General features: G+C 43.1%; 1 protein-coding gene across 5 annotated transcripts in view; it reads right to left on the minus strand.

Moving 5' to 3' along the window:
- Positions 1 to 17,964, minus strand: part of TG (thyroglobulin) — a 275,822-nt gene that overhangs the window by 145,778 nt on the left and 112,080 nt on the right. For all 5 annotated transcript variants that reach the window (XM_078353142.1, XM_035277468.3, XM_035277469.3 and 2 more), the window contains one exon: positions 12,154 to 12,216. In XM_078353142.1, coding sequence (XP_078209268.1) covers positions 12,154 to 12,216 — 63 coding nt within the window. The remainder of the gene's footprint in view (positions 1 to 12,153; positions 12,217 to 17,964) is intronic.

A 17,964-nucleotide genomic window follows, 5' to 3' on the forward strand; every position in this document is an offset into this window, starting at 1 on the left:
TTCCCTAAAAATATAGGCAAAATTTGATACATAAGGTGGAGCATACAGTTTTTAGTTCATTGTCACAAGCAGTCTATGACCTAAATATTACCAGCTCATGTTTCACAATTCCCTTTTTAGCTGTCAATCTTGTTCCCTTTCTTTTCATAGCCAAGATGCTTGGGGAAAGTTTGTAGTTTCTACTTCAAATCACTACTAGTAAGTTTCTTTCCTCTTTCCTCCACTAAATTTTCAAAGGGCTCTTCATCACTAACCCAGCAGACATTTCCAGTCTCCATTTTCCTTGAAATGATGAACTACATCTCCCTGGCCTGGGTTCCATGATAGCAAATGGCACCAGCATGCCTCCCCTGTCTCCAGATGCTCCTCTTCCTAGCGTCTCCTCCTCTCCTCAGGGGGCTGCCCTTGACCCTTAATCTTTACATCTGACTTTCTCCATGGGTGGCCTCATATCCCCACAACTTCAAATACCACTGACATGCTAATGATCACCAAATGCATCCAGGCTAGACCCTCTGCCCAAGCTCCCTGCTTATATATTCAGTGCTTACTGGACACTTCCAAACAGACGTCCTCTAAGCTCAGCATATTGAAAACTGAACACATAATCTAACTTTCACCCACAACCACACTCTTCCACTAGTTCCTCTCTTATATTCTTTATCTGGGAATTGGCACCACCAGCCATGGGGTTGCCCAACTCAAAACCCTAAGTGTTGTCCTTGATTGGTGCTCAAGTGGACTGAATGTTCACCTAGAAAGGATACGATAGAAGAAAAGTCTGAATAAGTATCATTTTAGGGATAAATTTCAGATCTACCATTATAAGTGAATATTCTCCCTGTAGCAAACACATTTCATCTAGGTTTGTAGCAAAACAAAAATCACAGTGCCTGAGTTTCTCCAAAATCTATCTGCTGCCTTCTTGCCTACCTCTCCAACTTCATCTCTCACTAGTCTGCTTCCTACCACCCCACTCTGTGTTGTTTGACTTTGTATACCATTCGTGTGAACACCACTACTGACTTACCAAGTTAAGTCAGTTTATTTATAGGATAAACTTGTATCATCCTTCAAAACCCAACTTAGATCTTATCCACTCTGAAATCACCTTCTACAGCTGCCTCCTCCACCACCATCGCCTGTAAATGCCTACCTCTGCTCCTCTAAATGCCTAGATATGCTTACTGTTCCACTAATACACTGCATTGCAATTTGCTTATTTTTTAATCTCCCTGTTAAAACATGAATTCCTTGAGATCAAAGAGTGTGCACTGTTTCCCTGTTTCTCCAAGACCTATAATAGCAAGTAAAAAAATATTAACAACAGAAGTAGTAATGTAGTTGGGTTTGCACTTCCTAAGTATTCACCGTGTGCTAAACAGGAGCAATAGCACTATTCTTTTCATAAACTGCCCTAATCCATAAATATGTATTGAATGAATTAAGTTACTTAATAAAGGAACAATAGAGTGCTAATTTATATCTCTATAAATATTAAGACTATTACTATTCACATACTACAAAACCTCAGTAAATAACTATTGAGTAAATTAGTTCATAGATTAGTCACATAGGAAGCAAATAATGGGAAACCAATTTAAGATATTGTGTGTTCTGGCTTACAAAACACTTATACTTACACTGCGAGAATTAATAACTACATCATCCCAGGCCTTAATACTATTACTATCATGTAGAGAGCTGAACTGAGGTTCCGAGTTGCTACAAAATATGGCCAAGATTAAAGCTCGTGACTGGGGCGGCAAACTGCCAGGGACTTCATCCAAACTACCCCCTCTCATTTCCCACTGTCCCACAGCTGCCACTTCCTCCATATGACTCAGCTGCAGCCTCATAAAGTGGTTCCCTGTGATTTCTCATTGCAGGCAGAAGTTTCCAAAGACATCTGTGAGGGCCCAGCATCTGTTCTGTTTATGAGCTTTTGTGTTGGTGAGTAACCACCTTTAATGCCACTAACTTCAAAGATGCTTCTAGGGAAATTTCTAACCAAGAAAAAGCCATACACACGAAACCAGACGTGGATCTATACTCTTTCTATGTCCTCAAGACAAATTACTAAGTTTGTCACCAGCAAAATTTCTAGCCAAATTTCAAAGGTTCAAATTGAATGTGATTTCTAAGAAGTTTGACTCCTAAGAAGTGGACATCCCCACCAACTTCCCCAAACACAAAAGCTACATGGAGAAAGTACAAGAATTGGATCTCCTAAGAGCATCTGAACTCCTCTTTCATGGGGACACATATGTGATCCTGGGTATCTGGGCAAAACTGCAGAAATTCTGAGGCACAAATGCATGTGAACAACCAATCTGAGCTTAGTAAGGTGATTCCAGCACCATGGAGGCCTCCCTTGGGGTGCTGAACAAGGGTATAGGTGAACTGTGGGGAACTTCCCCAAGCTCACAAAGCTGCCTTGAATACAGACAGACTCCCAAGGCTGCAACCTTGCCCTCTGTGTTAGAGACCTGTGTTGCTCTCTCCAGGAGTAGGAGCAGCTGCTGCTCGTGTCATTTACCAACCACTTGCTGTATGTGGTGGGTGCCAGGATAAGCACATACCACATAGGACTTTACCCAAATCTCAACTTGAAGGTAATAGGTAACATGATGACTTCCACCTTAAGGAAACTCGGGCTCAGAGCAGTGCAGCGACTTTCCCTAGGTTATACATGGAACAGGAATGGAATGTGAATGGAGATGGAGATCAGCCCAGCACCAGGCTCTGTGCTTCCCAGCTTCTGCTTTTGCCCAGCTCCTTCTGCTGGCCTGTGGGTGAACGATCACAAAAGCAGAAGGGAAAAATCACACCCTACAGTGTAGCTGAGACAATCCTAAGAATTACAAAATTTAAAGGAAAATTTAGAAGACATCTAAGCCAACCCCTCACACAACAAGAGACTCTTCAATATATTTGAGTGGCACAAAGCTCATTACCTAAATCTTTCTCCATCACAGCAGGATAACCAATGCTTTCCATCATCTGACCCAGCCCCTCTTCTCCTCTTTCCCCACTGCACCTTCCCAGGACAGCAGGTACTACTCCATCCATACTGAAGCCCTCACTCCATCCTCTTAAGCTGGGCCCCTCTCACTTCCTGGACTTTATACATTGGGAAAGAAGAGGTGGATGCTTCCTTGATAAGTCAAATTGCATTCCTTCATGAGGTCAGGGAATTCAGAACACACTCAACATTAAGGGAGAATAAATAAATGTGTGACTGAAGGATTACTTTAAAAACTTTGTGTAGCACTAGCCACTTGTAACATATTATCACTATTTTTAATCAGCGATTAAAATTATTATAAGCCATAAAAATAAGGAAATCTAGTAGAATGCACTCAGGGATGGTCCAATTCACTGTCAGCTATGTAGAAGGATCTGAGGGGCCCCAGGAGGGGCAACCTGCCTAAAATATTTCCCCCATGTATTTGGAAAAAGCTCTGAATCTCTACTTTCAGAATAGAACTGGTTTACCCACTTATTAAATTGTGAACACCCGTGGGAAAAAGATATGAGAATATTGATATTTGCACCTTAGTGTAAATAACTTTGTTAATTCCATTTGGCTCAGGAGGCTCCAGGATGGCACTAGAAAATAAAATAATAAGTAAACAAGATCCTTCTGTTCTTAACAGTTGCCTCAGATCAAGCTGATTCAGGGATGAGAAGGAAAGAGAAACGACTTTTCATCACAGTGTCCTGCCTTGGGATTGCCATTCTAGACGAGAAACATGGCTTAGGAGCATGAAGTCAGGAGTTCCCCAGAGTGGGCAGAGACGGGTTACAGGAAGAGAGGAAGGCAGGATGGTACCAAACGCCAGCTTCCTCTACCTCGCAGCTTTGACTGAGGTCATTTTTGATCATGTGGCTTCTGATGGATTCTAGGCTGAAAGGTATCTTCCGTAGCTAAGGAGATTTAGAAAAACCTATTTAAAGCTAAAGGCTAAACAACCCAAATGGTAGATTTTCTGTTGGTATATTTTGTTCTTGGCTCTATATCCTTTAAATATAATTAAGCAAATTTTTGATGGACCAGGTACGAAACTGGTACTGAACAGGGAGAAAGTTACTGCAGAAAATCCATACATTTTCTCCATCTTGTAAGACTCTAAGATCTAGCAAGGGTTTAAGCATTATCATTCAGCAAACATTCACCAAGTGCCTCCCAGGCTTACTATGTACAGCTGCACAGGTTGTGCATAGCGCAGCTGCAGAGGTAACATTTACAAAGATTACCTGTGAAAGGACTGCATTAGAACTGATAGTGCTTGATCTAACCCAGCCATGCCACCACTGCCAACCTTCACTGATCATTGGGTACAGCAATTTTACAAATAATATTCTCTTTTAAGCTTGAAAACAACCTCTTTGACATAGGTATTATCATCTCCATTTTACAACTGAGGCAATTGAGATGCAGAAAGATTCTTTAAATTGGCCAAGGACACATACTTAAGGAGCACCAAAGGAATCTACAAAGAACTAAAACAGATTTACAAGAAAAAACAAACCCATTCAAAAGTGGGCAAAGGATATAAACAGACACTTTTCAAAAGAAGACATATATGAGGCCAACAAACATATGAAAAAATGCTCATCATCACTGATGATTAGAGAAATGTGAATCAAAACCACATTGAGACACCACCTCATGCCAGTTAGAATGGCAATCATTTAAAAAATCTGGAGACAACAGACGCTGGAGAGGACGTGGAGAAACAGGAACACTTTTATACTGATGGTGGGAGTGTAAATTAGTTCAACCATTGTGGAAGACAGTGTGGAGCTTCCTCAAGGACCTAGAAATAGAAATTTCATTTGACCCACTAATCCCATTACTGGGTATATACCCAAAGGATTACAAATCATTCTTTTTTTTTTTTTTTTTTTTTTACAAATCATTCTATTATAAGGACACATGCACACACATGTTCATAGTGGCACTGTTTACAAAAGCAAAGACCTGGAACCAACCCAAATGCCCATCAACGATAGACTGGACAAGAAAAATGTGGCACATACAAACCATGGAATACTATGCAGCCATAAGAAACAACGAGTTCATGTCCTTTGTAGGGAAATGGATAAATCTGGAAACCATCATTCTCAGCAAACTGACACAAGAACAGAAAATCAAACACCGCATGTTCTTACTCATAGGTGGGTACTGAACAATGAGAACACATGGACACAGGAAGGGGAGCATCACACACTGGGGTCTGTCGTGGGGGGACAAGGGAGGGACAGTGGGGTGGGTGGGCAGGTTGGGGAGAGATAACATGGGGAGAAATGCCAGATGTAGGTGATGGGAGGAAAGGAGGCAGCAAACCACTTTGCCATGTGTGTACCTATGCAACAATCCTGCATGATCTGCACATGTACCCCAGAACCCAAAGTGCAATAAAAAAAATTTTTTTTAAAATCTGGCTGCCCAAACTCATATCCCATGTGGCTGTCAATATTTCATTATCACCATCACCACTAATTCATTTGTTCATTCTGATATTCATTCATTTTTCAACAAACATTAATTGATCACTTTTACCTTTAAGACACAATTGTATAGCCTGGCTTTTGCTGGTTGTCATGTGGGGAAGTCTTATCCTCCCTCTTCCTCGGTTTTCTCCTCTGTAAAGTGGCTTGGACTTGGGAATTACTGCTGACATTTCCTGAACACCTACTCTACAGTAAATTCCATGCTGTGCATTATACTTTATTTGCTCTTCAACAAAAGCCTGCTAGCCTGAGGTTGCTTATATTTCGCCATTATCTCATTTTACAGTGGCAGGCAGGGGCATCAAGAGGCTATGAAATCTGGCCCAGATACTTAGTGAAGCCGGGCAGATGGACCTCAGAGCCCATGTGCTGCACCATGATGTCGCACTGCTTCCTCACTTAGATGGAGCGCGTGCTTCCAACCGGTGCTGACATTTATTAGGATTACAGGACTCTGGTTCCAGCTTAATGAAAAACATTTGCAGAAAAGATCAAGTGAATTCCATCAACCCACAGGCACAATCAAAAGCAGAGGACGGAGGCAAAGCAGACAAAGTTTATTCCCTTTCATTGTGTGGTCCAAAAGCTGTTGGGGCAGCCACTGCAGTTTCCATCTACCCTGAATTCAGGCTTTGTTCCTGTCACTGAGATCAGGATGAGGTCAGGAGAGAGGTGTCGGAAAAATGAGCAGGACAAACTGTAATGAAGCATTTCTCCTCGTTCCGCCTCACACCTCTCAGCTGCAGCCCTCTTCACAGTTCTCTCTGACAGCAGCAACCTGTGCTGTGCTCATTGCTCAGAAGAGCTAAAAGTCAAGGCAGGAGCATTTTCCAAATGGTATGTTGAAGTCTTCATGTGAAATTCACATAGAATGGAGAGGACAGAATCCTAAATATTCTGTTTTCCTGAGCTTTCAATCCAAATACTAAATTTAATTCAGTGGCACCTTGATATGGTTTGACTCTGTGTGCCCACCCAAATCTCATCCTGTAGCTCCCATAATTCCCAGGTATTATGGGAGGGACCTGGTGGGAGATAATCGAATCTTTCCTGTGCTGTTCTCATGATAGTGAATAAATATCAGGACATCTGATGGCTTTGAAAAATGTGAGCGCGTGGCCGGGCATGGTGGCTCATGTCTGTAATTCCAGCACTTTGGGAGGCCAAGGTGGGCAGATCACAAGGTCAAGCGATCAAGACCATGCTGGCCAACATGGTAAAATCCCATCTTTACTAAAAATACAAAAATTAGCCAGACTTTGTTGCACGCACCTGTTGCCCCAGCTACTCGGGAGGCTGAGGCGAAAGAATTGCTTGAACCCAGGAGGCGGAGGTTGCAGTGAACTGAGATTGTGCCACTGCACTCCAGCCTGGCAACAGCTCAAGACTCTGTCTCAAAAACAAACAACAACAAAAATATGAAAAAGAAAAATCTAAGTTTGCCTACACTAGTTCTCTTTACCTGCTGCCATCCACCATCCATGTAAGATGTGACTCTCCTCCTTGCCTTCTGCCATGATTGTGAGGCCTCCCCAGCCACATGGAACTGTGAGTCCAGCTAAACCTCTTTCTTCTGTAAATTGCCCAGTCTTGGATATGTCTTTATCAGCAGCATGAAAATGAACTAATACACACCTCTAAGACTAACGTTTCTGAAATAGGGAATGGCAAGCTGAATGCCAGTTGTCCTGGGAATAAACTCTTAGAAGATTCCACATTTGAGAAGCAGGGGAGGGGAGTGATGATCACACAGGCAGGCTCCAACACTGGGGAAGATAACTCATGCTAACCTGCAGCAGCCTTTCTGGTTTGGTTGGTGTAAGTCTTTTAAGACACGATGTACATTTGTCTTATGAAGAAAACGATAGCATTACTATTTCACTTGTTTGATAAAACAATTTTTCTCCAAAAAGATTTCAACTATACGCTATATACAGATGATATGATTGTCCTCACTTTCTCAAAATCTACCTTGTCATCCACCAAAGCACTCTCAGATAGTACAAAGTGAAAGCTTTTACACAGTTTTAAAGATCATTGTTTAAAGCCCTGCAAGGATCTGCAGCATCCAATGCACTTTAAGTTTTGGTCCCTGTCCTCTTCTGCACCTGCTGGTCCTGCAATACCGAACTATGTGCATGGCCCTGCCTGAACCTTAGTGATGCATGCCCCTGTGCTTCCACATGTGCAGTGCCCTTTGCCTCAGACACTGTCCCTTTCCTCCTGGCCATATGACAGAGGCATACGCATCCTCCAAGTCACAGTTTGATCATGTTTGTGGTGCCTTTCCTGCATATCTATAATGAATCTGGGGGAACCTTTTCAGCATGCCCCTGCAGCCTAAGAGCAATTCCACTGTGCAGATGGACTTTCGAGTCTAGACTTGTCTGGAGACCTAATCACTTAGCTTCATTTCGTGTGTGTGTATATGTGCACATGCATGTGCACGCACGTGTGTGTGTATGAGTGTGTGTGTGTGTGTGTATGTATAGGCTGCCCATTCAAAGTCTACTTCAAAGAAAGAATTCTGCTGTCTTGACTAGTCAGTGGGGATGTTGTGCAGATGAAGGAGACTTCGGAAATCTTATGGCCCTGTCTGACTGTACAGTAAGTGATAAGGACTGCTGTAAGCACTGCGTTTCTGTTGCTCTAGGGAAGGCTTCTAACACACTAGCTGGTTTGAAGGCAGCAGGAGTTTAGCAGGCAGGTGAGTTTTAGAAAGTCTTTCCAGAGAGAAGGGTTTGCATGTGCAAAGAATTCTTGCTTTGAAGCAGACTTTGAATGGGCGGCTTACACACACACACACACACACACACACACAAAAGAAATGAAGCCAAGAGATTAGTCTAGACTTGAAAGTTTATCTTTGCTAACCTGTTTCAGAAACTCAACCAAGTAACTGTATCTAACTCTGAAAGGGTCCATAGAGATGTGGGTTCAAATCCCAGCTCATTCATTTAATATCAGTTTCCTTACTTGAAAAACAGGCCATACTAAAAACCTAAATTTCTTGTGAATATTACATGATTTATAAATATTTAATATTTAATAAATATTTCATTTTCTCCCTGAATAGAAAGTACATAAAGATGAGTGTTTTACATATGCATAGTGCATATGTGCCTGTACACGTACACATACACATGTACACACATGTGCGCAATCCATTTCAGAACCACACATTGACATTTTAACACCCTGAAAGCAGAACTATCCCCTCCCTCTTATTCACATCAAAGGAACATGCCCAAACTGTTAGTTCCAATTTGGGAACTTTAAAGAACAGATAGGATGTTGGCTCTAACATCTATCTCTACTGCTTTTAAATCATACTTGTGAAAGACACATTTACAAGCACTGTGACATCTCATTCCACCTTAGAAATGCCTACTCAGACTCATAGGCTGTCTGTATACGTGAAAGGACATGCTCAAGACTCCATTCTTTTCTTTTTCTTTTGTAGGTAATTCATGTGTCAGTAATACAAATGTTTAGCAAAACCAGAATGGAAGCATTATAAAATCATCCAAAGAAGTATGCTTTGGTTTATACATCTCTAACAATAGGATCTGACATCAAAGCATTCTTTATGTATAAATTTAATAAGTAATTTTTTAAGTGGTAAAACTTAAGGATCACAAGTATATCGAAAGCAAAATAAACACTTTAATTTATGGCTGGTAAGTTTGCAACTAGCAACAACTGTTTGAGACTAATTTCTCAAACCCAATAACTCCACTTTGGTGACTCTTACCCCAGGAAATAATCTGGACTTCTGGAGGGAATTTTGGGTGCCAAGTAGTTCATTTTGCTATTTTTATAATGTTGAAGAATCAGAAACAATCAAACTGCCAAAAATAATGAAATGAACCAGTGAACTGGTGGAATAACAGGACAGCTGTCTCTGTTAACACTATCCTCGCTCATTTGTTGTTCATAACTAGACGGTGAGCATCATGAGAGGAGGAATGCAGAAGACTCAACGAATGAGTGAGTAGGTATAGCCATGCATGCATGAATGCATGATGTAGAGAGACATGTAACAATATGGAAATATATATATATATATAATGCAATATTAGGTAAGACAACTAAAAAATGCAGCATTATAAATAGAGATTACAATGATCAGACCATACAGAGGGCCTAAAAATACTGAAAAAATAAACTAATGAATTAACTGACACAGAGTAACTTCTAAATAACTGTGGTTTTCCTTCTATATTTCTGTATTGTTTGAACTTTCTATAGTTAACAAATATTATAATAGGACCTATCTCTTGGGGTTCATATGAAGTTTAAATGCTTAGCACAGTGCTGAAGACAAAATGAGTTTTCATTAAACATTCAAAACTTTTGAAAAACGCTACCGTATTGTTTTGAATTAAATACGGCCCTTTATCTTCTCTCCCTCCACAATCCCCTACAAAATGAAGTAAAGGAACATAAGCATCTAAACCCACGAAGATAACCAAAACAGAATAAGGAAAACAGAAAATGCAAGGAGCAGATGGCAGACGAGGGACTTCAAACATTATTAGGTGAAGAATGGGAGATGGAGGCCGGTTTACTGACTTGGCAGAGAGGCACAAGCAGTGACCCAGTGCCTGCAGAAGGAAGCACCATCCGACCTGCAGCTCCCAGGCCTCTGGTGAGCAGGAAGCAGGTGCCGTGGAGGACAGGGGTTGTGTGTGACAGGAGGACAGCTGAAAATCTTGACAATTGTAACAGGATGCTGCTGTTGTTCTTTGGGGCTCTGTGGTGAACCACATTTCCATGGCCGTAATCATGATTTACCCTTGTTTCAAACCAAATCTTGATATTAATATATTTTGTGGATGGACGAAAATTGTAAAAGGGGTGATAAAAGAGACAGAGAGTTAAGTCTGTATCAATGCAAGAAGTGGACACTTCTGAAGTGGACAAATCAAGGAATAGTGGGATTACATGGGTAATTGGTTCCAGTACCCCTCCCACCCATGCCAAAATTCACAGATGCTCAAGTTTCTTATACAAAATGTTACAGCATTTGCATATAACTCATACACATCCTCTGTATACGTTAATCATCTGTAGATTTCTTGAAATACCTAATACAATGCCTACCACAGCTTTGTCCGCATGGATTCAATGTAGTGCTTGGGGCACGGCAAATTCAAGTTTTGCTTTATGGGATTTTCGGGAATTTTATTTTCTGATTATTTTTGACCTATGTGTGATTGAATACATGGATGTGGAACCCACGTACAGAGGGCCAACTGTCACATAGAAACACGGAGGCCAGGATGAGAAAGAAAGTAGTTAAAAGAGTGGAAAGGGGTGGCCACTAGGAGTGGGAGTGGCAGATGAGTAGAGATGACCTGGGGAACTCATTTGTTCTGCTTTTAGACCGCAAATCTTTGGGGATTTTTTGATTATTTCAACTGGGTTTATACATTAACTTGATAAAATTCAAAATCAGTTTTGACCAAAATCTGGCTAGGACATGTATTATCTGTTTGGGCATTATCTATCTTGGGCATCCTAATCTAAGCCCTACTCCTCCCTCTGTGACATGACAATAACACCACCACCCCACAATATTTCAGGAAGCTAATACCTATTGTACATGCAAGGTGCTTAGCATACACAGTCTCTATAGAAGGCTCAAAAACTTTTTATATAATGTGTTCTCCAAAGTTAGCTATTTTAACTGACTGAGCGAAACTAATAATATAGACGGGTAAAAGACAATTCATACTTTTAGCCACAGCCTTGGCTTTAAATAATTTCCTCCTACATGAGCTGTATTTTGTCTCTCCAGCCAGGGCCATAATGGCCATAATGACAGATGTCTAGGGCCCCTTAGACATCATGTCACAAGACAGGAATTAACATCGCTTGGGTTCTTGGCTAAGCAATGTTTGGAGCCCTGGCTGGGCCTCTCAATTCCTGACAAAGGGAAGCAGAAAAGGGGACGGTGCAGTGAGGTCTCTGTTGTCCTGACTCTTCCACCTCACCCCCATCTAGAGCATACAGATGTCCCCACTGCACCCAACCTCTCTGCACTTCCTGCTTCCTTGTATCAGATACAACCTGTCTGTGGGATGGGTCAGTGGGACGTGCAGGGGGAAGGGCAGCCTGGGTCCAGGCTATGCTACTGGGCTTCTCGGCACCTGGGCTCCTGGACTCAGGGCCAGTGTTTCATCATTAGATGCCACAGTGCTACCCAGGATGGCCAGAAACTATAAGCTCCAACTCTTTTGCACTAATAAGGAGTTGACTTCTTTCCTTTTTTGGCTATAAATAACACCATTCTTGACACTGTCTTAGGATTGTGTGTATCCAGTCATTACTTGACAGGGTGAAATAATCCTTAAAACAAAAACTGGGAGAACCAGACTTAAGTCCCACTCTGCTTTAACCAGCCACATTATTTCCACAAATAATTTCATTTCCACGGGTCAGTTTTCTCTTCTGCAAAGCAGGCATGTTGCTGGCACTCACCCTACTTATACATGTGTCTAATTCATGGGAGCTGGAGTTAATGAGAGTGTTGTAAGCTATAAAATACTGTACAAAAGCAAGGGGAAAGAGGAGACAGATGAGTGAGTGGTACGCTCATACAAGAGATCAAAAGGACAGTGAACTTACCTTTCTCGGTGAGAGAAGGCAGAACAACCGAAGGGCAAAAACTGGGAGCATTATTTAGAGCAACTGAAAAGAAAAAAGCAGTCTTTTAGTTCTTTTCTACCCCCTTGGTATCACTGAGTTCAGAATGCATTAATAGAAGTACAAGATGGTGATCATGACATCCAACTTAAGCAGACAGATGGTCCCACCCTGTATCGGTCAGGGTGGGCTGGAGGATGCTGAGCTAACAAACCATCTCAACATCTAAGTGGCTTAGAACAGTACAGGATCCCTCTCCTCGCACCACCTGCCTAACACAGATAGGCTGGGAGCTTCGCTCTACGTTATCCTCTCTCAAGGACCAGGCTGGAAAAGGCACCTTCTTTTTTTTCTTTTTTTTTGAGACGGAGTTTCACTCTTGTTACCCAGGCTGGAGTGCAATGAATGGCGTGATCTCGGCTCACCGCAACCTCCGCCTCCTGGGATCAGGCAGTTCTCCTGCCTCAGCCTCCTGAGTAGCTGGGATTACAGGCACGCACCACCGTGCCCAGCTAATTTTTTGTATTTTTAGTAGAGACGGGGTTTCACCATGTTGACCATGATGTTCTTGATCTGTTGACCTCGTGATCCACCTGAAAGGCACCTTCTTGCTCCAGGTTTCAGTAATTGCCATGCAGGGCAAAATGAATACAGCAGATTTCAGTCTTGCTCTTAGAGCTTTTGCCTAAAAGTGACACATATCACTCCTTTTCTCATGACATTGACCAAAGCTAGGAATGAGATCAAGGGTGAGGAAGTGCAGTCCTACCCTGTCCCAGAGAGTAGAGAGCAGAAACATGTGGGAAATAACACAAATGCCCGTCACTATCACTTACTGACTCTGTGAACTGGGTGAGGCATTTATCCTTTCTGGGCCTCGGTTTTCACATCTGTGCAATGAGAATAGCACTACCTACCTGGTGAATTACTATGAAATTAAAGGAGATGACACAACTTGTTATATTTGGCACTGTGTCCACATAAGATACAAGCTCGGCAAGTGCCAGCTGCTAATGGCAAAGCAGCACAGTATGGTGACAGCCTGGACTTTGAAGGCAGGCAGACCAGATATGGACCTCAAGAGACCACTTGGAAACGGTGGAGAGTGACATGTCCTCTAACTTCCTCTATTTTCAGTTTCACCATTGATAAAATGAAGACGATATAAAAATTAAATGAAGAACCCGACCCAGTATGTGACCCACAAACGCGAATTACCTTCTTCCCCTTTTCTTCTTTTACTGAATATATCTAAGTCTTCATCATTCCTTTCTCTCCAATGGCCCAAATTAGGACCATATATGGGACCTCCTTGCTCACGGGGAGCTGCGGCAATGTAGCATGGCCAGCAGTCAAAAGTAGGGGCTCCCGCGTCAGCAATCCCGGGTCAGTGGTTCCCAGCAAGATTGGTTTGCTGCTTTTCTGCTGTGTAACCTTGAGCAAATTACTCAACCTCTCTGTCCTCAGTTTCCTTGTCTATAAAATGGGCATAATAACAGTGCCTCTCTTAGGGTTGTGAGGTTTAGATGAGCTGATGCTGGTCCAGCTTTGGTCATATAGTAACATTGAATGCATCCTGTCTCTTATTCACTCTTAATGCTGTCCTTTAACCATAATACACTCTCATCACGTCTCTTGTCCCTGTGTGTCTCCATGAAAAGGTAGGGGTCAGAGTTATGCTCTATTCTGGTCCCAAAGTCCTTACGTGGGTCCTCTCACACCCACCTCCTCTGCCTTCTCCATTTTGGTCAAGTATACCAAACCCCAGTCTCTCTGGGTTCCAGAGCCTTCAATCCTACTGTGTCTTTTTCTACTTGGCATCATCGCCCTAGAAGCACCTGCCACTGTCATTCAAAGCAACCAGATCTCAAACTTTGACAGACCTCCAAATTACCTGGAGGACATGATAACACACACCTTGCTGGTCCCACGCCAGAGTGTCTGATTCAGCAGGTCCAGGAATGGATCTAAGGTTTACATTTTTAGCAAGTTCCCCATTGCGGCTGTTGCTGCTGATCCACACTGAGCCAAGGCTTCTGTATCTCACGTTCTGGGAGTTCCTCATGTAATTCATAATTGCTCATAAGTACCCCCACGCTCCACTACACCCAGTTGGCCAGGCTGACACTTGTCCTCCTGTTGTCACTTGTTTAAAATGTCTGTTCTTCCTGGAAGAACCAGGAGAGAGTGCAACCAGGCTCCTGAGAATGCAACCTTCAGAAAACAATCTACCTATCTATATTGAGGGCATTCAAATGTCCACTCTTGGATCCAGTAATTCTGTTTTTAGAAATTTACTTTAAGCTTCTGAGTTGGTGAAAACACAGAGGTTCTGGGAGGGTGGGGCACCTAAAAAGGGTATAGAGGCTCCTCCCCCGGCCCCCTTGTCCTATGTACCCCTTCCTTTGGCTGTGTTGAGTTGTATCCTTTATAATAAAACTTTAATAGTGGTTTCCCTGAGTTCTGGGAGCTATTCTAGCAAGTTAGAAGGAGACCATGGAAACCCCCAATGTATACGGTCAGAAGTGCAGGAGCTCAGGACTCGTGACTGGCATCTGAAGTGGGGGACAGTCTTCTGTGACCGAGACTTAACCTGTGGGGTCTGACTTTAACTCCAGGTAGTGAGTGTCTGAACTGAATTGAATCACTGGTCCAGAAGGTTGAAGAATTGGTTGGTGGCGGGCAGGGGGCAGGGGGCGGGGGGCGGGGGGGAAACACATATTTGGTATCAGAAACATTGTGAGTAAAAAACAGCTCCTACTTCCACTTCATCAGTTGTAACATATTTGCCAGCACAGCACTGCATGGGGTAACTGTAGGCCCCACCTCATCAGACTGTTAGGGAATTAAATGAGATACTGCATGTCAAATGCTAGCCTAGTGCCAGGAGCAGATTCTATGCTTACTAAAAGGTAAGAAGCTGGTGAGAGGATGTGAATGATGATAAAGAATAGCTTCTACAGTAAATGCTTCCTACATATGGAAGTTTCTATGTGGGTTGTAGAGACACATAATTAGAAGAATTTTTTCATTTCCTTTCCAGGTTCTTATACCTAGAATTTCAACAGGGTTCAAAAACATTTGCTCAGCAGAAGACAGGAACTGCGAGGCTTCAACTGTCTTTTCTAGACATCACATTCGACTTTGTAAACAGACCTTGCCCCACTTGCAGACAATGCACAGCTGCAGATAAGATGGGCAGCCCTAGTTCTCTTCAAAGAACAGAGAGTCCCAATGCCCCAGAGGTCCACCCCTTCCAGGAAGCCCTGGGCTCTGGGTACTGCTTAACCACAGAGCAGCCCCCCTTATGGCACACACCACCCGCACCTCACCTCAGCACTTACACCCTTGTCCTCTGGAGGCTCAGAACAGTTCCTCTCTGGGTCTACTGCCAGGAAAAGGCTGCAAACAGTCTCATTTGCATTCACAATTGCTTAGCCTGAGACTCTGAGGTTCTGTGCTAAGATGCATGAAACTTTCTGCTCACTTCTGAGCTCTGCTCATAGCAGAATCAGAAGGTCCATGGCTGCAGGTTCTTTGGACTCTCCTCTTGGTGCTCCGCTGCACTAGGTCTGTACTTTTCTCTTTCTGAATGCTGGGAGACCCTGCTCCGTCCTTTGATCTGTGACCACAGCCCTGAAAGAAGGTTATGTTGCAATTGTCCATGTGTGCAGTCCTCTGCCTCTGAGGCTGTGAGGTCTGTAAAGGCAGGGACATGCTACCTCCTGTCTACCTACTGCCTACGGCAGGTCAGTGCCACTGCTCTTCACCCCACTCCCCTTTCTCTACGTCCAGCTTTCCCCCAGAGTCACTTTTGTACACTCCCATGTAGAACAGAATTTCCTGTTCCTCCCTCATGCTCTGAAGAAGCACCCCCAACCCCCATCTCACCCCTGGGATCTCACTAGAGTAACACAAGCCACATCGTAGTGTAATTCTCTGATTGGAGAGAATAATTATTTCTTAAGGATGAGGAGGAGAATAGCACCCTTCTCCCAGGGGCGTGTGAGTTGATACAAGGAATGCCTTTAGAATAGTGTCTGTATATGTTTGGAAGTGTGTCCCCTCCAAATCTCATGTTGAAATGTGACTTTCAGGGTTGGAGGTGTTTGGGTCATGGGGATGGATCCATCATGAATGGCTTGGTGCTCTCCTTGCAGTAACGAGTGAGCTCTCACTCTATGAGTTCACACAAGTAGTTGTTTAAAAGATCCTGGCACCTCCTCTCTCTTGATCCCTCTCTTTCTCTCAGCCTCACCATGTAACAGGTCTGCTTCCCCCTACCTTATGCCAAGAGTAAAAGCTTCCTGAGGCCTATCCAGAAGCTGGGCAGATGCTGGTGCCATGCTTGCACAGCCTGCAGGACCATGAGCCAAATACATCTCTTTTCTTTATAAATTACCCAGTCTTGGGTACTCCTTTATAGCAATGCAAAATGGATAAACACAGTATGACATACAGTAAGTGCTTAAGAATGGTCTGTTTCTTAAACATCTGTCTCCTTAGCTAGACAGTCAACCCTTTGTGGGAAGGCACTTCTACCCCCTGTGCCAACAAGCTGTTTGGCACATCATAGGAATTCAATAAATCTCAGTTCCTAATTGATTCTAATGGCAGTTCCTCAGGAACAGGGGACCTAGTGTGACATGATTTGGCTCTGTGTCCCCACCCAAATCTCACCTTGTAGATCCCATAATTCCTACATGTTGTGGGAGGGACCTGGCAGGAGATGACTGATTCATGGGGGCAGGTCTTTCCCATGCTGTTCTTGTGATAGTGAAGGGGTCTCAAGAGATCTATGGTTTTAAAAATGGGAGTTTCCCTACACAAGTTCTCTCTTTGCCTGCTGCCATTCACGTAAGACATGACTTGCTCCTCCTTGCCTTCTGCCACGATTGTGAGGCTTCCTCAGCCACATGGAACCGTAAGGCCAGTAAACCCTCTTTCTTCTGTCTCCTTATGTCTTTAACATACCAGTCTCCAGTATGTCTTTAACAGCAGCATGAAAATGGACTAATGCATAGCGTTAACAGGCTCATAGTCATCACTCAGTACAGATGTCACTACACTGAATGACCAAACCACAGACCTGAAGCAAGGCCAAAGACTATTGTTGAAAATATTCAGCAAATTGTAAGAATGTTTGTCTCATGTGCCGGTGCTGACAGAGAGGTGAAGGAGAGGATCCCATCCATCCTGCAAGGCTCAGGTCCAAGGATTTCTTCCTCTAGGCAGACTTTTCTAGCCCCATAGAGTCTACTTCCTACTATTATGTATGTGATTATCTAATACAAAGGTAAGACTGAGGAAAAAAGTAATGGCAATGTCAGCTTCCATGCTGGGACTTTACATCAGTATACTGGTGTGGTTTTGTTTACTAGAGAAAATAGAATCCAAGACCATACTAATGTTTAGAACTCAACTAAGAAGTATGTTTTGGCTCAAACTATATCATCAATCAAAAGATGGTTTCTTTCTGGTCAACATGACCCAGCTGTGAGAATAATTTATTAAACTAGTCTCCTTAAGTAAGGTTCCTTTTCTCCACGTAATCCCTGGGCCTGAGCCTGGCAGGGTGGATAGGATCTTCTCCTTCACCTCTCTGTTAGCACTGGCACGTGAGATGAAAATTTACTCATGGCGGAAGGGGAAGCAGACCTGTCACATGGTGAGACTGAGAGGAAGAGAGGGAACAAAAGAGAGGAGGTGCCAGGCTCTTTTAAACAACTACTTCTCATGTGAACTCATAGAGCGAGAGCTCACTCATTACTGTGAGGACTGCACCAAGCCATT

The sequence above is a fragment of the Callithrix jacchus genome, chromosome 16 (genome assembly GCF_049354715.1).
Source record: "Callithrix jacchus isolate 240 chromosome 16, calJac240_pri, whole genome shotgun sequence".
Taxonomy (NCBI): Eukaryota; Metazoa; Chordata; class Mammalia; order Primates; family Cebidae; genus Callithrix; species Callithrix jacchus.